This window comes from Macrobrachium rosenbergii, chromosome 10 (genome assembly GCF_040412425.1).
Source record: "Macrobrachium rosenbergii isolate ZJJX-2024 chromosome 10, ASM4041242v1, whole genome shotgun sequence".
Taxonomy (NCBI): Eukaryota; Metazoa; Arthropoda; class Malacostraca; order Decapoda; family Palaemonidae; genus Macrobrachium; species Macrobrachium rosenbergii.
The window spans coordinates 4,601,937-4,629,436 of NC_089750.1; the positions used below are offsets into that span (position 1 = coordinate 4,601,937).

The 27,500-nt window shown below is 35.1% G+C and overlaps 2 protein-coding genes across 2 annotated transcripts in view; one reads left to right on the plus strand and one right to left on the minus strand.

The window, feature by feature from the left end:
* The window catches only part of LOC136842965 (putative golgin subfamily A member 6-like protein 3), a 47,452-nt gene extending 22,698 nt beyond the window's left edge, over positions 1–24,754 (plus strand). The window contains exons 4-5 of the mRNA XM_067110975.1: positions 16,666–16,907; positions 24,624–24,754. Coding sequence (XP_066967076.1) covers positions 16,666–16,907; positions 24,624–24,754 — 373 coding nt within the window. The remainder of the gene's footprint in view (positions 1–16,665; positions 16,908–24,623) is intronic.
* Positions 1–27,500, minus strand: part of Pex6 (peroxin 6) — a 79,836-nt gene that overhangs the window by 43,081 nt on the left and 9,255 nt on the right.

The following is a 27,500-nucleotide window of genomic DNA, read 5'->3' on the forward strand; positions in this document are numbered from 1 at the left end:
AATACATTTTTATATACTTTTCTTATTTAATAAGTGAGATCCCTTTCCGTATTTCCCTATACCTTCTCTTCTTCCTAATGAACGCCACATTCTTTGGGCGCTTGAATTTCAAGTCAGTGGCCCCTTTGGTGGGCTTGTTCCATATGAATAGGGTTCATCTTCTGAATAATAATAATAATAATAATAATAATAATAATAATAATAATAATAATAATAATAATAATAAAACTCCCCTCCCTATCTATCTGGTGACTGATTTAACTGATTTATGAAAATTCGGCTATCAAGCCGGGGGCACTTCCAGTCATTCAGCGCTTAAAAGAGTGAAAAGGGAGAGTTGGAGTGGTTGGACAGCAAGATGGAAGAAATGGAGCGGGAATGGAGGCAAAGTAAAAGGCTAAAAAGTGGGTGCAACAAAGGATCGAATGGACACTGCAAACAACCTCCAGCAATGCCTACAGTGCGCCACATGAGGTGCACCGTCGGCACAACTCCCTTTCGGAATCTATCTAGCTGTTGATGTTTGTATATAAATAAATTAAAGGCAGTTGTCAAAAATATTCATATTTCTAAATCACGTGATTAAGAAAGCAGGGCACAAGGTTTAATTGGCTGCCGGTACCGAAGATGGTGAAGTTCACAATTAATGTACAGAATCTTAAACAGACATATGGCTCTCTCTCTCTCTCTCTCTCTCAAGAACAACTTGACTGGATTCGGTTTCTCTTCCTCAGGAAAAGAATTTGGGGTCACCTCCAACTTGTGGATTTTTTTTCTATAATCTTCTTCTACCATACCTGTTGACCGTATATATATATATATATATATATATATATATATATATATATATATATATATATATATATATATATATATATATATATATATATATATATACTGTATATATGTGTATATATATATATGTATTTGTGTGTTTGTATATATAAAAATAAATATATATATATATATATATATATATATATATATATATATATATATATATACACACACTATATATGTATATATACATACACACAAACATACAGCTGCTGTATAAAGAACAAAAACAGAAGTTCGGCACCGACATCTTCTTGCCCAGGCCATAAAAATTGGCATCAGCTTCAACTATCACTGACCCGAGGTGAATTTAGATGCGACGCTACGGCAAATCAGAGAGAAAGGTGACCTCAGTGATTTAACTTTTAATTTATCATGAATGAAGAGACGAAGGATTTAACTGCGCGTGTTTTGCATAAGTAAAGTTATGCATGTCTGTACAAAAAGAGACAGAAAGATAAGATAGATAGATGCACCTAACATTTTCAATAAGAAACGTCACACGCCATGAAAAATCAGTCATTCGAAATTCAGTAACATTTAGATGAATGACCTTAAGACAAATTCTGGTTATACGCAACGCAATAAACAACTACTTTACCAGATACTGAATGACTCATTCATAGCGAGGGTTCAACTCGCCCTTTTTAAGCCACAAGTTCCACTTACTTTTTTCTTGTTGCTTTTGTATTTTGTTGCCTCTTCAGTGCCTTAAGGCCTGTTGTTTTCTAATCAATATTCCTTATGTTTGTGTGTGTGTGTGGGTGTTTAAAAAACACGCGAGATCTCCTTTTCAATCTTCGTTAAATTAAAAGCTTCTAAGAATTAATATAGCCCTTGTTCATCCTTCTACTGATAAATCACAGCTGAATACACACACACACACACACATTCATACATACATGTTGGGAATTCAGCTTTGATTTAGCAGTAGAAGGATGAACACGAAATTTTATAAATGTATGTATGAATATATATATATACACATATACAGTATATATACATATGTATATACACAAACACACACACACACACACACATATATATATAAATATATATATATATATATATATATATATATATATATATATATATATATATATATATATATATATATATATATATATATATGAAATAAAGGAAACCTACCGAAAAAAAACTCAGATATCGGATACTATTCTTTGTTTGTAATAAATCTTCTTGTATTTACGTTATGTTCTTTAGACCATTTCTATCTGAAAGGGGGAAGGGAATGTTCCCTTCCAAAAGCTAATAAAATTATTCTCGTAATTTGAAGTTTTTGGTGGCCTTCCTTTATTATTATTATTATTATTATTATTATTATTATTATTATTATTATTATTATTATTATTATTATAAATGTGTGTATACATAATGTACTTAAGTACTATGCACTAGGAAGCAAGTGCATTTATCCATGGAAATACATTGCTTCTTCAAGGAAAATAACAATGAGGACTACTATTATTAAATAAGTATTATTATTATTATTATTATTATTATTATTATCATTATTATAAATGTGTGTATACATGTATATATATACGCATACATAATGTACTTAACTACTATACACTAGGAAGCAAGAGCATTTACCCATGGAAATACATTGCTTCTTCAAGGCAAAACAACAAGAATAGAGAAATAGACAGCTAGACAGTTGCACTTTCCTTCCTGGCTAAGAGACCAAAACTGAAAACTCATGGTACTGCTAATCACTAAACAGTGAAACAACCCGAGCTTAGTCCTTTTCTTTTTTCACGGCTGACGGAAGGGCACTCGGTGGATGGGGGACGGAACGTGCCCTCTAATACCCCCGACCGAATCACATGACCGGGGCACATGGCAGGCATTCACTTTCGCCAGGGCAGAGCAGATTGGTGCCCTTATCACACGGGTGGTTCGACTTGCGATGTGGGTTGCGTGATATAGCAGCCTGTAGTTTACTCGTTGTTTTAGTCTCGATGTGGTTTCTCGTTCCAGGGGAATGGGATGTACTGAGGCTGGAGTTTTAATTCCCTAGTAACCTGGCACGCACTTGTTTGGAGTTTTAAAACTAAAACGGCCCCAAACCTCTTTCCGTCCTGCTATCAAATATAGTGAAGATTTATATTATATATTATATATATATTGATTGCTGGCAAGACCTCATTAAAACTGCATGGTATCCAGCGGAGATATTTATTCAATAAAAGGTATATACAAGATTTCCGGGACTACTGAATAAATATCTCCGCTAGATACCATCCGGTTCTAATGAGGTCCTGTCAGTAATTGTATTAATGCACGGATAATTGTGCAAGTGATAAAGTTAATATATATATATATATATATATATATATATATATATATATATATATATATATATATATATATATAATAATCATGAAGCTACAAATGTCGCTTAATATCAAATTCACGCTGCCTCGGGAATATCCCAGATGGGGAATTATCACTGAAGGGGAATTTATAAGTGATAATTGGATTGGTAAGTCTGGATTCACGACACAGATACTTATCCAGCGACTCTAGTCGACGCTCTCCCACTTAGCTATCGGAGTACCAATCCAATTATCACTTATAAACTCCAGCGATAATTCCCCATCGGGGATATTCCTGAGGCAGCGTGAATTTGATATTAAGCGACATTTGTAACTTCATGATTGTATATAAATCACGGTGTGATAAAAATTTTATATATATATATATATATATATATATATATATATATATATATATATATATATATATATATATATATATATATATATATATATATATATATATCAACAATGTGTATGGAAGACTACAGCATCCCTCATAAGAAGCAATTAAGGTCATACGGCAGGAGAAGATGAAGGAAGAGGAGAAGAAGAAGAAAAATCACACTGAGGAGGATAAATAAAACCTGATGACGAGACAAAGGTCGCACCAAGAGGCAGGGTAATAAATTCCGCCCTGTTTACCTAAAAGCAGAAGCCCCGATATTGACGTGGAGTCGAGAGTCTGAGAGAAATAAACAGAGCATTCCATCATCCCTCACCTTGAAAAAAAAGCGGATAAATGGGAATGATTTTATTCTCCTTACAGGGCTACGGGATTTGTGCTTATCGATAATCGAAGCGTGCTTGCGAGTTATGCAAATCGCGGCTATTACTGCCCGCGGGAAGTCGAAGTGGTCGGGAGTAATAATCTGATCGATAACTCTTGTTGATGTCTTCGGCGGAGTTTATTCGACACGAGTGTGAAAATATGTTATGGCCATCAGCAAACAGCGAAAGTGGAGGGGGAGGGGGTGGGGAAGGAGGGATGAATTAAGCAGAGCTGTAAAGATGCTAGGAGAGAGATTGGTTGATTGATTGATTTATGGTTACTAAAACTGGCGTCACAACATCTAGGTTACTGGCGCCGTAATAAAATTAAATAGAAAACTTTGAAAAAAGATTAAAAGGAGTTTCATATAAGAAATATTTAAAAATGCACATATATAATGATATTTGTAAATCAATACACTGTATACTACATATATATAAATATATATATATATATATATATATATATATATATATATATATATATATATAAATATATATATACATATATATATATATACATGCATACTGCATATGTATACGATTTAAAATTTGTTGAGAAGGCCCACCTTCTAAAAAAAAAAAAGAGCTGAGAGAGAGCTGAGAGAGAGAGAGAGAGAGAGAGAGAGAGAGAGAGAGAGAGAGAGAGAGAGAGAGAGAGAGAGAGTTAAAATATAACTCTGAAAACCTGAGAGAGAGGGGTTAAGAGAAAATGAGGAAGGATTCACTTTATTGGTTTTAATTTATTTGTATTTTTATCAATTTTCAATCATTCGTTATTTCTATACATTATTTTTATCTTAGAATGATTAATCAAAGCTCAGCAAAACCTGAGAGAGAACGAGAGAGACAAAATTCAATATAAGAAAGCTTAGAAAATGTTTAGAGAAGTTGAGAGAGCGATTCAAAGGGAGTTAAGGAACTACTTAAAGAAATAGGAAAAGGGAGAAAGATAAAGAACGCGAATAGCATGAGAAAGTTCAGAGTGTTGAGTGATGAGAGAGAGTGAGAGAGAACAGAAAATCGTACCTTTACCGAGAAAAAGAAAGCCTATCAGAGACTCTGTCAGCATAACAAACAATACAACCCTCTAACCCTTACCGTATGTATAGTGTACCCTTGCGGGAGGTAGGTAATATTGCTGAATAAATGTACCTTCCTCTTGCATTTACGTTTCTATGTTACCTCAAAACAGGAGGGGCGTAAGGTTAATTACGAATAGAATACAGAATATAGATTTTAGGCCAAAGACCAAGCGCTGGGGCCTATGAGGTCAGCAGCGCTGAAAAGGGAAAACGACAGAAAAAGGATTGAAAGATGTAACAGGAGGAAAACCTCGCAGTTGCACTGTGCAGCAATTGTTAGGAGAGGGTGGAAAGAAAAATGGAAGGAAGAGAATGTGAAGGGAGGTACAGTAAAAGGAGTGAAAGGGGTTCCAGCTAGGGGACGAAGGGACGTTGCAAAGAACCTCAAGTAATGCCTACAGCAAGGTCTCTTGGCCTACAGTGCACCGCATGAAGTGCACTGACGGCATTAGCTCCCTGTTGAAAGGTTAATGACGATGCGTTAAGCAGGGAACTCTTTAACGTTCCTTAATTATTTAACTTTATAGTAATTTACACATACATGCGGACACTCTTACACACACACACACGCACGCACACCCACACACACACACACACACACACACACACACACACACACACACACACATATATATATATATATATATATATATATATATATATATATATATATATATATATATATATATATATATAATGCAGTATATGTAGATAATACTTTTGTCACTACTTTCAAATACAGAATTTTTACATGAGAACTGCATGCGGTTATTACATACCATTCCTTGTGAGTGTAAATCATTCCAGGGTAACGTGACTTTGACAGTGAAGGTTACACATATACACACATACTTGTATTATATATATATATATATATATATATATATATATATATATATATATATATATATATATATATATATAAATATATATATATATTATATAAATATATATGTACATTATATATATATATATATATATATATATATATATATATATATATATATATATATATATATATATATATATATATATATAATTATAATCAGCGTGTGCATTGGTGTACCCACAGATGATCTACTATGGAAGAGACAACATATATTAGTATATGTTCGTACACACTATTAAACTATCCATATAATGCCTTGCATACACAAGATAATTGTCATCGTAGCCTAACATCCCCTTTTCAACCCAGCTCAAACCTGCAGAACATATCATTGTCTTGGTTATCTTTTTCCGAATGCAATGATTATCTGTGGAGCATCACTATACTGTGATCGAAAATAATGAGTAAAAAAGCCACAATAATATAATTGATAGATTGCATTTTTTAAGATACAAAAATATATACAAAAAAGGGGATAAAAACAAGGGAGCTTTCGACCGTTTGCGCAACGGTCCTCTTCAGCCAACTCAATTATATTATTGTGGCTTTTTTTACTCAATACAATGATTTAATATATTATATTAAAACTGTTCCTTATAGTTATTAATAAAATCTGATGTTTGTTAACATCTTGCTACGCCAGCAATCCAACCCGGGTTTTCTCCTGCGAAACCCACTAGAAAGTCCCCGGGCCTCAGGTTGACAGAAAGAACAATGGGAAGTGTCCAGTGAGCATGTCCTTATTGTTAGTTTATCATTCATACGGCAAACATCCTTACTGAACAGACCCAGGAACCCATTAACTTGCAAATGAGGCTTTCACAGGGTGGGATGCCCATATGAGAAACAAAAGAGAAAAACCGCGAAGGGAAATGTGGAATATGTGCTCGCTTAGGTCAAGACATTCTGTCTTGATCCTCTCTTGTACTGCCGTCATTTCTGTAAATTTTCTTTGGAATGGAATGGAATGGAATGGAATGGAATGGAATGGAATGGAATGGAACATAAAATTTAGGCTAAAGGCCAAGCGCTGGGACCTATGAGGTTATCCAGCGCTGAAGTTCTTCACTGGCGGGGTGGATAGAGCTTTCCGGCCGGCCAATGAAGAATTAGAGGAATTTATTTCTGGTGACAGAAATTCATTTCTCGTCATTATGTGGTTCGGATTCCACAATAAGCTGTAGGTCCCGTTGCTAGGTAACCAGTTGGTTCTTAGCCACGTAAAATAAATCTAACCCTTCGGGCCACCCCTAGGAGAGCTGTTAACCAGCTCAGTGGTCTGGTTAAACTAAAACATACTTAACTTTTTTTATTCAGCGCTGAAATGGAAATTGAGAGTAAAAAGGTTTGAAAGGTGCAACAGGAGGAAAACCTCAAAGCAGTTGCACTATGAAACAATTGTTAGGAGAGAGTGGAAAGCAACATAGAAGAAGCAGAATATAAATGGAGGTATTATAAAAGGAATGAAAAGGGTTGCAGATAGGGGCTGAAGGGACGCTGCAAAGAACCTTGAGCAATGCCTACAGTTAAGTATACTTTAGTTTAACCAGACCACTGAGCTGATTAACAGCTCTCCTAGGGCTGGCCCGAAGGATTAGACTTATTTTACGTGGCTAAGAACCAACTGGTTACCTAGCAACGGGACCTACAGCTTATTGTGGGATCCGAACCACGTTATGACGAGAAATGAATTTCTATCACCAGAAATAAATTCCTCTAATTCTTCATTAGCCGGGTAGGAGAGTCGAACGCTGGACCAACAGCGTGCCAGATGACAGCTCTATCCACCCCTCCAACGAAGAACTTGAATGCGCCGCATGAGGTGCACTAAACGCACTACCCCTCTACGGGAGAAAAGTTGATTTTGAGTGACGGACATAAAAGATCAAGGTGCAGAAGTCAACGAACAAATCTACTCATGAGCGGATAACAAAACATAGAAAAAATATGGTCATAAAAGAAAACTGCCAGCATCCATAACAACTCCTGAGGTACCGCGACAGCTCAGCGGAATATTAATCCTGGCGTTATTCAAAAGGAAGAACAACCAACTCTAGTCTTGTTGTTAGGGTCAAAAGTGCCTTACACTGAATACTTAAGCGTAGCATAAAGTCATGTACAGCTTTCTTCATAATTTGTCTTCCCTTATTTTCTTCTGAAGAAATTAAGATCAGTTTTAGTTTTCTGTAAAAGAAATCTGTTGTGCCGGCTCTGTCTGTCCGTCCGCACTTTATTCTGTCCGCCTTCAGATCTTAAAAACTACTGAGGATAGAGGGCTGCAAATTGGTATGTTGATCATCCACCCTCCAATCATCAAACACCAAATTGCAGTCCTCTAGCCTCAGTAGTTTTTATTTAATTTAAGGGTAAAGTTAGCCGTGATCGTGCTTCTTGCAACTATATAGGATACACCACCACCGGCCCGTGGTTAAAGTTTCATGGGCCGCGGTTCATACAGCATTATACCGAGACCACCGAAAGATAGATATATTTTTGGTGTCCCTGATTATATGCTGTAGCGGCTGTACAGAAAACTTGATTGCACCGAAGAAACTTTGGCGCATTTTTTACTTATGTTTTGTTTTCATGGAACAGACAAAACACACACACACATATATATATATATATATATATATATATATATATATATATATATATATATATATATATATATATATATATATATACACGTAGTACTTATGTTACTATTTCTTTTATGACCTTTGCGTCCGAATTGCTGATGTACTGGCCTCTCACTCGAAAGACCGGAGCTCGGTCCCGTTGAGAGTCAGAAATTCATTTCAGTGAAACACCTTCCCATGTGTTCATTTCTATATATATATATATATATATATATATATATATATACAGTATATATATATATATATATATATATATATATATATATATATATATATATATTCTCACATAATTTCTCCTCACATTTTTTCCTCACTGAAAGGCCATCTCAGTAAAACACACTTTCTTATAGCACAGATATTAAATATATATATATATATATATATATATATATATATAAAAATATATATACATACGTATATATAATGTTATATACATATAAATATATACATTATGAATTATCTATTCCATGAAAAAAAAAACTTATCTCAAATTCTTGTGAAGAAGAAAATACGGGAAGGTGAATTATGAAGAAAACTGCACCGGACATTTATGCCAGCTGATATATTCTGTGTAAGGAAGAGCCACCTTGGAAAAGGGGCCGTTTTTCCACGAAGTGAGTCTCTTTTTCAGTTGCAAAGATTGTCTTGACTCTTGTAACTGCAAAAAAAAAATGAATTCACCAATTTATGAAGATTCGGAGAAAGTTGACAACGGCTAACCCAAAGAAGACGTTATCTAATTTGTAAATCAGGGCTGAGGTCTATTGCACGAATATCGTTTTAATAATATGTCTAATTGGCTATTTACATTAAGCTAAGGAATTCATGTAGTTCCTATAGAATGCTAAAGTTATTTATTATCGTTATCATTATTATTCATTTTTCGTAACGTACACAAATTTCTACGGAACAAGAAAAAATCAGGCCTGAATAAAATGCACAAGCAATTCATTCCAATAAATAAATGTAAACAAAAATGACATTAAAAAATTTAAAATCCATAAAAAAATGAGAACATCGATAACGTGTCAATACAACTGCCAGTATGCAACGACCTCGTGACTTCTCGATTTCTTAATATCTATGGACACGTATCATACTGAAAAGCTTCAACCAGAATTTTAAGAACGATTAGCGGCACACCACGCAAGGTATCGCTAAGTCAAGGAATTTACGCGAGCTCATACGCCCCTTTCACACAGATCGGGCAACTGATTCCTTATACTCTGCAGAATCTTCTCCAAGTGCCTCTTTCGATTCTATCTTTATCGCCGTGCTAAAGTCTGTGTGGTGCTCTTGACAGCACATAGATTTTGCCTCAGTACGGCCTACTCAGCCACTGTTTCAAAATTTTGCTCTTGGGAAATTTCTCTTCCGTGTCTGGAAAGAGATATCAACGCCGGTGATGTAGTGATCACCCGATGATTTGAAGATTTCCGAGAAAAAAAATTTTGTTATTCAACGATTCGAGTTTGCAAGTGTTGTCTGGGCCATACACACACACACACACACACACACACACACACACACACACACACACACATATATATATATATATATATATATATATATATATATATATATATATATATATATATATATATTACTAACAGGGCCTCATTCAAACCAGATGGTATCTTACGGAGTATTTATTCAGAAAAAGTTACAAGCTTTCTTGGACAAACAGTCCTCATTTTCAAGTATCCAGTTTGAATGAGGTCCTGTTAGTAATTTTACTAATGCACAGAACAGTTGTGTATGTGATAAACTTAATATATATACACACACATATATATATACACACACACACACACACACACATAAATATACATATATATATATATATATATATATATATATATATATATATATATATATATATATATATATATATATATATATATAACTGAATCACAACAATATGGAACGTGATGAATATATATAAATAAAGACAAAATCAACGAAGGAAAGGGAGACAACGGAGCACTGCAAGGCCTTTCGACTTCTTGTCCTTTACTTAGCAGACTAGTCGAAAGGCCTTGCAGTACTCCATTGTTTCCCTTTACTTCACACATATATATATATATATATATATATATATATATATATATATATATATATATATATATATATAAAAAAAGTGCTCCGTCCGCAGCAGGATTCGAATAGATGACTGCTTCAGAAACAACGATAGACAGCGTTCCTGCCGCGGGCGAAGCACTTATTATTGTAATTCTCCTTGGGTGTGAGTTATTCCCGAGGTATAGTGAATTGCATATTAAACGGTAATAATATTCGTGAATATGAGAAAATGTCAGGGTGTATGTAAAAACAGTCTGTCTGTCTGTCTGTCTGTCTCTCTCTCTCTCTCTCTCTCTCTCTATATATATATATATATATATATATATATATATATATATATATATATATATATATATATATATATATATATATATATGTCATTGTTTTCATATGTTGATATTTTCTTATATTTCAAGATACACCTTGTATTTTCTTATATTCAAGAATATATAATATATATTTATAAAATAATATATATATATACACATATATATATATACATATATATATATATATGTATGTATATATATATATATATATATATATATATATATATATATATATATATATATATATATATATATAAATATACATACATATATATATACATAACAGACGAAACAATCCAAGAAAACATGACACCCAATCCAGCCACGTGGCGTTGACGTTAAAAAATTTGACAGTCGTCCGGGCCAGTCCTCTTGACCTTCAAACGGCAGATTTTAGATATGAATACGCAATTGCATGATTGCTGCCTCTTTACGCCCCACACGTGCGTACACGAAAATATTTCGATGTGACGTAATACCCACCATTCCTGAATTATTTATTAGTGAATAGTTTTTTTTTCTCGGGTTGTTATTCCTCAGTTACTATTTACGCAGTAAGTGCGTAAATGAGATACTGCGTAAATGAGAGACGTTTATCGACTGTAAAGTATAGTTCCCATGGTATATGTCGCTGCGTAGGGTTTTATAATGCTGTCCCCAAACTCTGGATGAATACTCTAACTTTGATAGTTGGAATACAGAAGTTAGTCCAAAGGCCAAGCGCTGGAACCTATGAGGTCATTCATCATTAGGGGGAAATTGAGAGTAGAAAGGTTGAAAGGTGTAACAGAGGAAAACCTCAAAGCAGTTGCATTATGAAACAATTGTTAGCAGAGGGTAGATAGCATGATGGAAGAAAGAGGTTATGAACGGAGGTACAGTAAAAGGAAAGAAAGGGATTGCAGCTAGGGGCCGAAGGGACGCTGCAAAGAACATTAAGTAATACCTACAGTGCACCGCGTGAGGTGCACGGACGGCACTATCCCTCTACGCCTCTACGGGGTAATTTTTATAGTTGATTAAATATTAAGTAAAATTGGTATACCACTAGTACATGAAAACAATGGCATCGAATGACAATCACTCAGCACATTTTAATACAATCCAAACTTCCCGCAGCAAAGAAATAACTAAATACATAAAAATAAGAATAACATATAACTTACGAACCCAGAGGCCTGTTCCCTCCGAAAGGAACTCAAAATTTTATAAGAGTTGATAGATTAAGGAGTATCGCAATTGCACAAAATGAAATGCCATAAGTACTTACACCACTCAAGCCTGTCCAAAGCAAAATAAAAAAAAATTGCCTTTCAAATGAAAACAAGGGTCACTGAAGCCTTTAACAAAGCTTAGTAGAGCGTAGCAGAGGCATAAAACCAGCGGAATATGTACCCCAATTAAGAATGACCTCGTGACAGGAATCTCATCATAAGAGTAACCAGTTCATAAGTCAAATCAAATAAAACATCTCTTAACAGGAATTCAATCAGACTCAAATTAAGATTATTTCCTAAATAAAATGTTAACTGGATTTCAAATGAAAGTGGTAAAAAATTAAACGTGACTCTACACGAAGTGGTGATGACTATTGTCCATGTAGATGTTGAAGTAATATACATAGCCTATATACACTATATACACAATATATATAAATAAATATATATATATATATATATATATATATATATATATATATATATATATATCTACACATATATATATATATATATATATATATATATATATATATATATATATATATATATATATATATATATATATATATAAAATAACAGAGCCGAGCGTAAGTACCATAGCGATTCCAAGTCGTTGTTCTTCCTCAGTCATAATACCCATAATTACCCACAGCAGTTGCTCATTACATTCACTGGCGCTTCTTAACTCGATGGTATCTGATTAGCAACACACCTGAGGGCGAGCCGCCTCTTAGTATCCAAGGAGACCAACAAGATACCCATTCGAATAAGGAAGTGACAAAGTTAGGAATGCCGGCGCATCCGGGTGGGACTCGCGCGACGCCCTGCATAAATCTTAAGGCAGATTCTATGTGGAATAGAATATATATATATAGAATTTAAGACAAAGGGCAAGGCCTGGGACCCATGAGGTCATTCAGCACTGAAAGGGAAACAGAGAGTAGAGAGGTTTGAAACGAGGAAAACCTCCAAGCAGTTGCACTATGAGGGTGGATAGCAAGATGGAAGAAAGAGAATATGAACGGAGGTACAGCAAAGGGAATGAAAGGGGTTGCAACAGCTAGGGGCCGAAGGGACGCTGCAAATAACCTTAAGTAATGCCTACATTGCACCGCTTGAGGCGCACTGACGGCACTAGCCCCCTACGGGGGCAGATTCTATGAGCACAGAAGAAAAAAAAAAAAAAAAAAAAAAAAAATCAACAGCTTCAGCTGAGAATTAAATGACGCCACCTCGCACGACAATTTCCATATTGTCTTAAAATAGCATTGTTTATCTGGCTCAAGACCAAATATTGTAGCCTATTAAATACTCAGCTTTCGTCTGAAACATTTGAAACAGAAGATATACTGTACTTGTGGGTATGTGCGAGTGTGTGTGTGTGTGTGTATATATATATATATATATATATATATATATATATATATATATATATATATATATATATATATATATATATATATATATATACATACATACTGTATATATATATATATATACAAACAAACACACATTTATATAATATATTATATATATATAAATATGTATATATATATATATATATATATATATATATATATATATATATATATATATATATATACATATGTAAATGTGGGTAAATAAACAGATGTATATATATTCTTTTACTTCCCACTCATTACTATCAAACACTAAATACCTGTTGCACTTTGCGGAAAAATGACAGGATTACCTAACAGACTTGCTTTGGAAAAAAAAAGAGAAACAGAAAAATTAAATCATTTCTCAACACCCGAGTACTCCCGCCCTCTGGGTAAATAAATGTATGTTATATATATTCTTTTTACTTTTTTCACTCATTACCATCAAACACTAAATACCTGTTGCACCCAGCAGAAAAATGACAGGATTACCTAACAGACTTGCTTAATAAAAAGAAACAGAAAAAAAGAAATAATTTCTCAACACCAAAGTACTCCCGCCCTCTATGAATCAGCAGCGAAAAAAAAACGATGATTCAATTTGTACGAAAAATTAAACCCCACATCATTTTACAAATTTCACGTCCACGACTCTCCGACTTGACCTTATGAAACGGTGCGGAGAGCTTCCTTGACCCCACTGCATGGTTTCCGGACTACTGGCTGCCCAGTCGCTAAACCTTTCGATAGGTCACAGGGGCGTGGTCCTCGAGAGCAGTTCCACCCAGGCGTTACTTGACAGGACAATCTCCTGCCGTATGGGTCCCCTACGGAGGCATCCCTCGGCTAAATTGGGCATAAGTTAGACCCCGTTTTACTTTCACCTTTCTGCTTTTTTTTTTTTTTGCATTTTCTCGGGTCTTAGGTAGAATTTATTATTATTATTATTATTATTATTATTATTATTATTATTATTATTATTATTATTTAGAAGATGAACCTTATTCGTATGGAACAAGTCAACCGAAGGGGCCACTTCCAGCCATTTGAAAGAAGCAACAGAAGATGATGATGATGATGATTATTATTATGATTATTATTATTATTATTATTATTATTATTATTATTATTTAGAAGATGAACCTTATTTGTATGGAACAAGCCAACCGAAGGGGCCACTTCCATTCATTTGAAAGAAGTAACAGATGATGATGATGATGATGATTGTTATTATTATTATTATTAATTATTATTATTATTATTATTATTATTCAGAAGATGAACCCTATCCATATGGAACAAGCCCACCAAAGGGGCCACTGACTTGAAACTCAAGCTTTTAAAGAATACGGTGCTCATGAGGAAGAAGTAACAGAAGGTATAGGAAAACACAGAAAGAGATCTCACTTATTAAAGAGAAAAAAATAAATTAACAAATCAATATATTTAAAAACGTATTAAAATGCAAGAAGAATAGCATTAGGGCACTGACGCATTGCATCTTCGCTTGAACTTTTGAAGTTGCAATTGCGCGACATCCTCCTCAAGGGGGGGGGGGCTGTTCAACATTCCAGGGCACTGAGGGTGCCTCTCCCACACCAGCCTTTGCACTTTGAACAAATTACCTGTTTTGGGGTAAACTACCTATATGTCTGAAAACGCTTTGGTCATTAGCTGTGACTTGGGTAATTCTGACGGCCTTCCTGAGAGATCTTTCATGTACAGTGTTTGAAGGTGACTGGCTTGCTGAAAATAACCATAATTTTCTAGACTAGTTCTAGGTTAGGCAGGTCTACATGCTAATCTATGTTCACAAATTAGTCAGATACAAAGTGCCACGCCCCATACTGGAAAGACCTCTACGTTACACTTCTTTTTCTTGGCAGAAGCCTTGAGTACACTAGCGGTTCCGGGGGAGGGGGGCACCTGGGCACGTGCCCCTACCATGAAAAACAATGACAAAATAATGATGTTGAAGATTTAGATAACAATGACATAAATGAGAAATATAAAAATGGGAAAAAATAAAAAGTCTATTACAGAAATAACAAAATGTTAAAAAATAATAATAAGAATAATCTTAATGATAATAATACTGATATATATATATATATATATATATATATATATATATATATATATATATATATATATATATATATATATATATATATATCAGCATCATTATCATTAAGATTATTGTTATATATATACATGTATATATATAAAGTGAAAATTGGTGCCCGCCCCCCATGAAATTTTTCTGTATCCGCTAGTGCTTGAGTATTAATGACTAATTTCGATTCAGTATTATATTTCCGCAAATTTCAATTTCATTTTATCCAAAAGAAGTCTATGTAAATCAAAAACATCCATGGAAAAAGAAATCCTTAGAATAAATTAATGCCACATTTTTTTGTGATATCTTTGGGAAAAAGATACCTTTATTGTTACGGAAGTTTTTGCATTTCAGCAGCTATTTCCGTAGCTTGGCTTGTTTATCTTGAGGGCAAAATCCTTCCAGTCATAGAACGTAAAGAACGCTTTATAGGTGAAGACAATAGTCCCTCTAAAATTTGAACAGATATTAAAACTGGGAAATAAGAAAATCAGAAGTACTGATATCAGGTGAACAAAGGCTGACTATTTATAACATTTCCTGTTTTGATAGTGGCTTCATTATGCCATCTGGTGCCCAGCACTAGTCTTGCTCTTACTTATTTTTTTTTTGGGGGGGGGGGAGAACAGGCTGGTTAAGGGACTTAAGTGGCATGTAACTATATATCTTTGTATTCACAATATGTCACACACAGCCCGCTTATTTTTGTCAGACGCTTAAAATGCTTACTTTGTTATGCAATCATCACTACCGACACATATTTATCAGAATCAACATTAAGTTTCAAGGACATGTGTCTCTTTCCTAAACAAAAAAAAAAAACATTAAAGGAGAAAGTCATTTTTAAAAAATGCCATCCAATATAACTCTACTAGCGAGGACTGACAGTGGTCCTGGTGCAAGCATTTGAATTGACAGTGCCCTCAGATGAAACATGACTTGACAGAGTTCACGCCGAAACGAAAGTGCCAATCCTTTACGGGCTGGTGAAGGAGCAAGAGCCCGTGCTGGCATACAGCTGGCTTAATCTTAAACAACAACAACAACAACAACAACAACAACAACAACAACAACAACAGAAATCCAGTCCTTGGCTACAGGATGTGAACCTGAAGCTGCCCTTCAAGGCACTTTTAAAAGATGCCGCAAAATGTACCAGTATGACAGCTTGGTCTAATCATGACCTAGGCGAGTTCTAAATACCTCTAAGGTCTGTTGCAAGACTTATCCCCTCCTCCTCCTCGATGAGGGCCTGAGAACGGCGTGACCTCAGGGTTCCCAAAAATAATGCGTATCATGAAATCACACGCAGTCAGAGAATGCAAAATCATTGCAAAAGAGAAGAGAAAACAGTGGGAGCAGCATCGTCGGGGAACCCAGTTCACCTAATTACACCGTTGTTCAAACGAAGGCCGTCATCAAAGTTCTATCGTGACGAAACAGGACGTAGAATCACATCCGGCGTTCCTGGGGCGTCCTGATAAAGTCAGATGGTGAATCGCTGTAATAGGCAGTTGGGGAAACTGAATGCTCAATTACAGAAAGGAAAAATTAAACAGAAGATGACTACAGTAGTTATTTGCGTTGAGGGCGTCACACAAAATGAAAACGATGCTTAGTATTTTTCTGGTACTCGCCAATGATTTTCTTGTCGTTGGACTTTGCAGAACGTGTACATACTCTGTATGCATGTATACATGTATGTGTATACACATACATACACACACACATATATATATGTATCTATGGATGTGTGTGCGTCTCTCTCTCTCTCTCTCTCTCTCTCTCTCTCTCTATGTATTTATATATACCACATGCATACATGTATATATATCTATAAATGCATACGTGTGTATATATTACTGTATACATTACCTTAAAACTATTAAGGAAATCAGTCTCAACAAAGAGCGCAATTACATTTGCTTATTATGTACAGAACGACAATTCTTATTAAACCTTACAACGATTAAACAGAACCGCAGCCGCTGTGTAATGAGTCACTCAAACTTAGCGAAATTATGATTATTATATAACAATAGTAGATTTCTTGAGAAAAATATTCGTCAACATGTGGAAATCTTGTTGGGCAAATAAGTTGCAAGAACTCACCCCAGAGAAATAAAGATCTCTCTCTCTCTCTCTCTCTCTCTTCTCTGTTCCCCCACCTCTTACCCTCTCTCTTTGCATTCATCGTTCCTTGAATATTTTGTTATATTGGCCCATTCTTCTTTCCTTTCTTGCATAACCATCTTCCCCACCTCTCTCTCTCTCTCTCTAATTGCACGTGAAAGTGCGATATAAACAAACAAAGGACTGATGTCATTCGGAATGAACCTTGACTTACTGGGAAATGATGCCCATGTGTATGTGTGTGTGTGTGTTTGTGTGTGTGTGTGTGTAAGGGGAAGGGGGAGAGAGGGCCATGCCCGAAATCCGGGCATCTTCTCTGAATCGTTTCCGGTCATCAGATACCATTTGTGTGCTTAACTGGGTTACCCCTCACAGGGATTACAGTAGGTGCGTAGTTGAAAATAATGATAATAACAATAATATTTATTATTATTATTATTATTATTATTCGTAGAAACCACCGCAAATTTTGACATAGAAAATGTACTGTTATCATTTATGAAAAAAATATATATAGTTGTTAATTTCATTTGTACACAGATGAGGGTATGAATTCAAATTTCTTCTTTATAAAAATGTCACATCATTTTCATTCTGGCGTTGCAAGGCTTACGGGTGTAGGCTATTATTATTATTATTATTATTATTATTATTATTCATTATTATTATTATTATTATTATTCAGGGCCACTGACTTGAAATTCAAGCTTCCAAAGAATATTTAGGTGTTCATTAGGAAGAAGTAAGAGGAGGTAAAGGGAAATACAGAAAGAAGGAATCTCACTTATTATAAAAGAAAAAAATAAATTAAGCTAAAGTTATAAATCTACAATGCTTACAGTGCAACCAACAGATGCGAAGAAAAATAAATAATAAGAAAACTATACGGAGAGTACAGAACAACGAACAACCATCATGCCAAAAAAAAAGGAGGTGCCGTTGCAAAGGCCCACTCGTCTGACCTGAAAAAAAAAAAGGAGGTGCCGTTGCAAAGGCCCACTCGTCTGACCTGAAAAATGACTCGCCATTCCATTTCCTTCTTACGGCATGTGCTATAAATTTACCACTGCTAATCGTCACCTGATGAAGTGTACGATTCTTGTAAAAAAAAAAAAAAAAAACTAAAAGAATCTCATCCGCGTTGGCTTTTTATGTGAATTTAATTTTTTTTTTTTGATTGCCCTCTATTCATGATTTCTCTCGGTTATAACTCTTATTGGCTAAGCGATTCCTAAAACTTCTACAGTTCTACCGTTCGGCCTTGGAACGTGCACAAGGTTTTTTTTATAAGCATTCCTTTCTTCAAACGGAAACAGAAACAGTGACGGTAAAAAAACAATCCAGATTTTTCTTGTTATAATCTAGAAATAAAAATACGTCACAGTTATCATTCTCCTGTACCCTTCTTCCTGACTTTGAACTGACATACTGTAATTATAATATATATATATATATATATATATATATATATATATATATATATATATATATATATATATGTATATATATATATATATATATATATATATATGTATATATATATAGTATATATATATATATATATATATATATATATATATATATATATATATATATATATTTTGTAATCAATAACTTTGCCTCATTTTTAATCATATTTAGAGGCAGGCTGCACCTCTGTTTCTGTACCGGTAAGCAAGCTTTGTCAATCTTATGATTTAGACTTGTTCCGTAAAAGATAACATATCAAGAGTAATAATAATAATAATAATAATACTAATAATAATAATAATATCGACCCTCTCTTATATACTCAGTCATTTTTACGGTGTGGGTATGGGTATAGTTATAATAATAATAATAATAATAATAATAATAATAATAATAATAATAATAGCAATAATAATAATAATAACATCGACCCTCTCTTATATACTAAGTCATTTTTAACGGTATGGGTATGGGTACAATAATAATAATAATAATAATAATAATAATAATAATAATAATAATAATATTGACCCTCTCTTATATACTAAGAAATTGTTGACGTTATGGTTATGGATACAGTTATAATAATAATAATAATAATAATAATAATAATAATAATAATAATAATAATAATAATACCGACCCTCTCATATATACTAAACAATTGTTGACGGTATGGTTATGGTTAGTTATAATAATGATAATAATAATAATAATAATAATAATAATAATAATAATAATAATAATAATAATATCGACCCTCTCTTATATACTAAGTCATTTTCAACGGTATGGGTATGGGTGCAGTTATAATAATAATAATAATAACAATAATAATAATAATAATAATAATAATAATAATAATAATAATATGGACCCTCTCTTATATATACTAAGTAATTTTTGACGGTATGGTTACGGCTACAGTTACAACAACAACAACAACAATAATAATAATAATAATAATAATAATAATAATAATAATAATAATAATAATAATAATCCGTTAGCACAAACTTCCCCTTTGTAATCTTGAGTGTGGAGTTCAGAATGGCATTATCTGAAGCTCCTCACTTAATGTGGAAATCAGGATTCGTTATCGGACGTTTCTCACTTATCGCGGGACTTCAAGAATGCTTTTATAATGCTTCTGACTTATGAAGGAGCTCATGGTTGCATTTTAATGGTCCTGATTCAGATATGTTTTTTATTTTATCCTTTTTTTTTTTTAATTTGCAAGATCTATTATTTTCCTCTTGTTACACTTTCTCCTTCACTATCGGCCAGATCAAATCCCCAACCTGGCCCCACCCTCATAACCCCTAGTCTCTCTCTTTCTCTCTCTCAAAACCCCAGCTTCCCCAACCTCCTCTCTTCTCTCTCTCTCTAAACCCCAGCTGACCCAACCCTCCTCTCACTTTCTCTCTCTCAAAACCCCACCCTGACCCCACCCCACCCTCAAAACACCAGCTCCTCCACCCCTAGTCTCTCTCTCTCTCCCCACCCCAGCTCCCCACCCTCCTCCCTCTCTCTCTCTCTCTCTCTCTCTCTCTCTCAACCAGACCAAATCCCCACCCTGACCCCACCCCACCCTCAAAACCCCAGTTCCCCACCCTCTTAACTCTCTCTCTCAGAGCCCCAGCTCCTCCACCCCCTCCTCTCTCTCTCTCAACCAGACCAGATCCCCACCCTGGCCCCACCCCACCCTGAAAACGCCAGCTCCCCACCCCTACTCTCTCTCTCAAAACCCCAGCTCCCCACCTTTCCTCTCTCTCTCTCTCTCTCTCTCTCTCAACCGGACCAAATCCCCACACCGTCCACACCCTCAAACCCCCAGCTTTCCCCCCCCCCTCTCTCTCTCTCTCTTTCTCTCTCTCCTCGGACTATCAGTGAAAACCCGTCACTTTGTGGTAACTGGTCTGTTCCCTTACCAGCATGACAGTCGTTATCAGAAATACTTCCGTAACCTTGGGGAATTCGGCCACCAGCTCCCCTGTGAAAGCCGAGGGGAACAGTGCCCCGTTGAGGAAGAAGCTGTTCTTCTTCTCCTCCTCCTCCGACAACGAATAAAGAAACCGGTTTACTCATTAGTGCCTAATAGCTTTTATTGCCCTAAATATTGCGTGCTGAGCGCGCGTCATTTCCTTGACGTCTCGTTAAGATGTTTTTCGTAAGCTGAGACTTCACTGCGCCGATTATCACAGACGTTAAGGCCATGTAAGACGACTCCGGTCAGTACTTCGATTAACGACCATCTAGCGATGCGAGATGCCGTCGGGCTACAAAGGTGGCATGGATTGGAATATAGTGCTGGGACCTGAGAGGTCATGCAGCGCTGAAAGTGAAATTTATACTACAAAGGTCTGAAAGGCGTAACAGGAAGAAAACCTCGCAGTTGCACTAAGAAACAATTGTTAGGAGAAGGTGGACAGTAAGAAGAAAGAAAGAGAATACGAATGGAGGTACGATAAAAATGAATGAAAGAGGTTGCAGCTAGGGGCCGAAGGGACGCTGCAAAGAACCTCAAGTGATGCCTGCAGTGCACCGCGTGAGGTGTACTGACGGCACTTGTTGACGGCACTACCCCCTTATTATTATTATTATTATTATTATTATTATTATTATTATTATTCAGAAGACGAACTCTATTCATATGGAACAAACCCACCAAAGGGGCCATTGACTTAACATTCAAGCTTCCAAAGAATATGGCGTTCAATAGGAAGGAAGAGAAAGTAATTATTCTAACTGTTATTGTTGCCAGACGCGACTGAAGCGCTGTTGTTTATATTTATCATACCTCTCCAACATGTGACCCCAAATGACTTACAATAAAGCAGTCATTGTGGCAGCGTTCTTGTTCATCTTTCCAACCATTTCACCCGATTCCCTCCCACACAAAATCGTGCGCTGTCTTTCATGAGACAGCAAATGCGTTCCCAGAGAAGGACCTGGATTCTGAAGACGTGAATCGCTTCTCTGTGCATCATTTGTTTATCTTGGTCCCGTTTTCCTAATTCTTGCGCCCAGTCCGAGTCATTTTCTTCACTCTCGGCTATCGGCCTCAGCGAGTGATCTAAATTGCATGATGAGAGATTATTCGTTATAGAGGTCATCGCCATCAGACATGACCTTAGGTCCTGCGGTCTGAGCTTACCATTGGGGTTAGCTACTGTGGTGAAATTGCAATAAATTGACTGAATGATATGGCATATATATGAACTGGCATGGCATATACTATAAAGAACTATTAAACTTATTAACAATTGTATATATAAAGAGAATTATTAAACTTATTAAGAATTTATATTTATATATATATATATATATATATATATATATATATATATATATATATATATATATATATATATATATATATATATATATATATATGTGTGTGTGTGTGTGTGTGTGTGTATGGACACAAAATTCTCATTTAAAATGATAATACCATACAAATACTAATAGTCGGTGCTTACAAAGTTAACAATTTTGAATATATTTTTGCAAAATGTTTTATTAAATACTGAGTTTGCAGTATATTTCATGTACTATAATTTGGCCAAATATTCGTCAATAATTTTTGTATGCCGAAATATACAAAATTTTAAATACCCTAATGACTGACCTTTGGTTTTAAATGCAAATATTGGAAACGGTTATACCCACAAAAAAAAAAAAAAAAAAGCTGCACGAGAAATCCATGTTTTCTAACATTATCCACGTTATTAACAAATGGATAAAATATCCTTTCGATTTCATCTATTCAATTTTTAACTACAAAGAGAGGTAAACTTGTTAACGTGGGAAACGGAATCACTGAACGGAATAAAAAAATCAAACGGCTGATGTGCGTGACTTCTACTCAGTTTTCCATCTCTCAGTCATCTGGAAGACTGGTTCGATTCTACTCCACTTAAAATCAGTGACGACAGACAGAGATCGAAGTGCAGAAAAATGTTGAGGGTTTTCATCCCAAGACAAGGGGTGAGGTGTCTGCTTCCTTCCGGCGACTTCTCTGTAGTCATTCGGCAAATTAGACGTCGCTATTTGCTGTTTAGTAGATGTTTGTGTGTGTGTGTGTGTGTGTTTTGTTTGTATGAGGGATAGGGTTTAAATATACTGTGGATGTGTGTATCTATGTCTATATACATATATATATATATATATATATAAAAGTGTATGTATATACTATATATGTGTATATGTATGCGTGCTGCTCACTCGATCAACGACGTTAGCAACACTGGAGCTGGTTAGTATTTCGATGCATAACCAGCGCTAAGCGACAGCTGCCATCCTCACCTACGACAAAATTACACACACACACAACACACACACACACACACACACACACACATATATATATATCTTCTTCTTCTTTTAACGTGCTTTTTCCCATTTTTGTGTATGGGGTAAGCACGATGCCTTCTTTGAAGGACTTTTGATTTGGCTTTGGGGTATACCTGTGGTCTCGATCGGCTGCCCTGCCTGATATATATATATATATATATATATATATATATATATATATATATATATATATATATATATATATATATATATATAAACATACATACATGTATGTGGAATTACTAAAAACTGGACCTCATTCAAACTGGATGGTATCCAATTATCAAGTATCCGTATTTATTTCCAAGAAAGAAAAAAGTTACCATCCAGTCTGAATGAGGTCTTCCTTCGACAAACAGTCCACATTATCAAAGTATCCGTATATGTGGACTGTTTGCCCAAGAAAGCTTGTAACTATATATAATAAAAACATATATATATTAGATACCATCCAGTCTGAATATATATCTTTTTAGTACAAGACTGTCTACTAAAATGATTTTTCACAGAACAATTGTAACTATGTGATAAAATCTTCCCAGCGTTAAAAATGCACTTATTAAATGGGCAATCTTATATGTATATATAGTTACATACAGTCTTGTAATGATATATATATATATATATATATATATATATATATATATATATATATATATATATATATATATATATATATATATATATATATATATATATATATATATATATAATATATATATTATATACTCCTGCTCCCTCCCGTCAGCGGGGAGGGCGACTCCCAATTGCGAGCAACAGCAAAACGCTACGAGCAATGGTACCAGAAGTCATGAAGATGGTACCAATTAGTAACAGTCGGGCGCACAAACAACAAAGCTTAGGAACCACGGCGGGGCATCAAAGAACCGCTCTGAATTTCTAATAACCCAGTCGCTGTAAACAAGGTGTGAATCTACTGCATAGCTTCCTTCAGAGAAGAAGAAGAAGAAGAAGAAGAAGAAGAAGAAGAAGAAGAAGAAGAAGAAGAAGAAGAAGAAGAAGAGGGAGGAGGAGGAGGAGGAGGAGGAGGAAATGATGAATATGATGGAAAGTAGAAGGAAAGAAAATACGGAAAATAAAAAGGGAACTCAATCCATCCCATAGATATGCCCTGGAACCGAACCTGGATTAGCTAATCCACCGGGGAATCATGAATCTTTCATTACAATAATCGAAAAAAAAAAGGATTAATGGGAGAGATTGATTGATTGATTGATGATGGCTACTAAAATGGCGTCACAACATCTAGGTAATGGACGCCGTAATAAATTATAAAAAAAAGGAAACTAAAGAATAAATTACTAAATAAGTTTAAAAGGAGTTTCATATGACGAATATCTAAAAATATAAATATATATATATATATATATATATATATATATATATATATATATATATATATATATATATAATCATATCTATTCACATATACTACCTATACATACACACATACTGCATAACTGCATATGTATACGATTAAAAATTTGTTCAAGGGGGCCCTCCTCCGTAACGAAGATACAAGATACATAGGATAACTGCTCAAAATAATAATCCTCGCCGAGAAATGTAGCGAGGATAAAACGTCATTCTCTGTCACGTCCCCAAGAGAGGAACCTATGCCTGGAAGGAACCTACGTCTGGAAGGAACCCATGTCTGAAAAGAACCTATGTCTGGAAGGAACCTATGTCTGGAAGGAACCTATGTCTGGAAGAAGGAACCTATGTCTGGAAGTAACCTATGTCTGGAAGGAACCTACGTCTGGAAGGAACCTATGTCTGGAAGGAACCTATGCCTGGAAGAAGGAACCTACATCTTGAAGGAACCTATGTCTGGAAGGAACCTATGTCTGGAAGGAACCTACGTCTGGAAGGAACCTACGTCTGGAAGAAGGAACCTACGTCTTGAAGGAACCTATGTCTGGAAGGAACCTAAGGAACCTATGTCTGGAAGGAACCTACGTCTGGAAGGAACCTAAGGAACCTATGTCTGGAAGGAACCTACGTCTGGAAGGAACCTATGTCTGGAAGGAAGTATTGCAATAACCGGAAACAATAAAACTCTGATGTTCAGTGGCTTTACCTATGGTGATATTCACGATGATGGCGTTACTGGAACTGTAAAAAAAAAATTAAAAATAGAAAATAAACAAAACCGTGTGTCACCGGCTCCTTTGAAATCTTCAAACGAGTTCTGTTCGGCAAACGCTTGCGTAGCAAGCTAAAGGCATCGTGTGCCTGCACTACATGAATGTGTGCGCCTCATGAATGATAACAATCTTTTGTATATGTTTTGACATTATGACTCTAAATCTGGCATTATGCGCAGTTGATGTGCTGGCAATGCTAAATCAAGTAGTTTCATATATCAATGCTCATTACCAGTGACACACGCTACACAGTTTTACTAAGTGGGTTATTGAATTTGATAATTTTTTTTAAATACTCATATTGCATTTTTTTAATTGTGGGCATTCAACTCTCTTAAAGTTCACATTAGAATTTAATTATCAAACTGCCATGACGAATACAAAAAAGTATACAACAGAATATACAACCTAGGATGAAGGCCAAGCGCTGGGACCTATGAGGTCATTCAGCGCTGAAAGGAAAATTGTGAGTAAAAGGTTACAAAGTTACAGGAGGGAAACCTCCCATTTGCACTATGAAACAATTGTTGGAAGAGGGTGGAAAGTAAGACGGAAGACAGAATATGAATGGAGGTACAGTAAAAGGAATAAAAGAATTTACAGCCAGGGGCCGAAGGGACGGTGCAAAGAACCTTAAGTAATGCCTACAGTGCACCACGCATGAGGCGAACTGATGGCACTAACCGGCGCCCCCCCAGCTGCCCCCCCACCGCCCTTGCGGGAAATGCAAAAGTATACTCACTTTGAATAATAAACTATAAAATCTAATTTTACTGGCATTTAAGTGACATGCGATTTTTGTAATTGGCTGATCTAATTTCCTAACCCGTCATTACTGTTTATTGATTGGTATGAGTAATTACGAAAATTCTGCTATCGTGCCAAGCACTGGGCCATTTTCAGCCATTCAGTGCTTTAGAGAGCGAAAAAAGGGAGTGTTTGGGCAACAAGAGTGTAAAGTAAAAGGCTAAAAAGTGTTTTTGCCGATGCCTCATTATATTGACGTTTTGTTGATTTTTATATATCTTTGTCTGTATATTACTCGACTTCTCTTCCTAAATTTTTTCATTTTTCCGTTCGATTATTTTGAAAACTGCTTGGCAAGGTGAAGCGTGCTGGAGTTGAGTTATAATAATAATAATAATAATAATAATAATAATAATAATAATAATAATGATAATGTAAAGAAGCATTCTTTAAAATGTCCCAGTATCTTTGAATCTATTTATATTTTATTGCTGCCTTTTATTTACCTAACAGAAGACAAAAACATAGTGTGGCCCTGACGTATAATGCTTTTCGTTGAACCTACCTCGTTTTTATGGACTCATTTTTTTTTTCAACGAAAGTGCATTATGGACAAACTGTAAATTATATATCCTATCGACAATTTTTGCTTTTGTTAATATTATTTCCTCTTTTCAAAGCGTCAGTTTGTCGATTTTTTGTATGTTGCAGATTTCGGCATTCTTGTGAGCATTTCAGAAAAAGATATACATTCAATGTGATACATTGAAAGACATTCAATAGCGGCACCTACCTTTGATTTGACTGAGAGTATAATCACAGCCAGGACTTGGTTAAATAAAAGGTGCACGTGAAGCGTAACCCTTAGAGGATTCCCATTAAGAATTGATTCCCCATTGGGAAATGA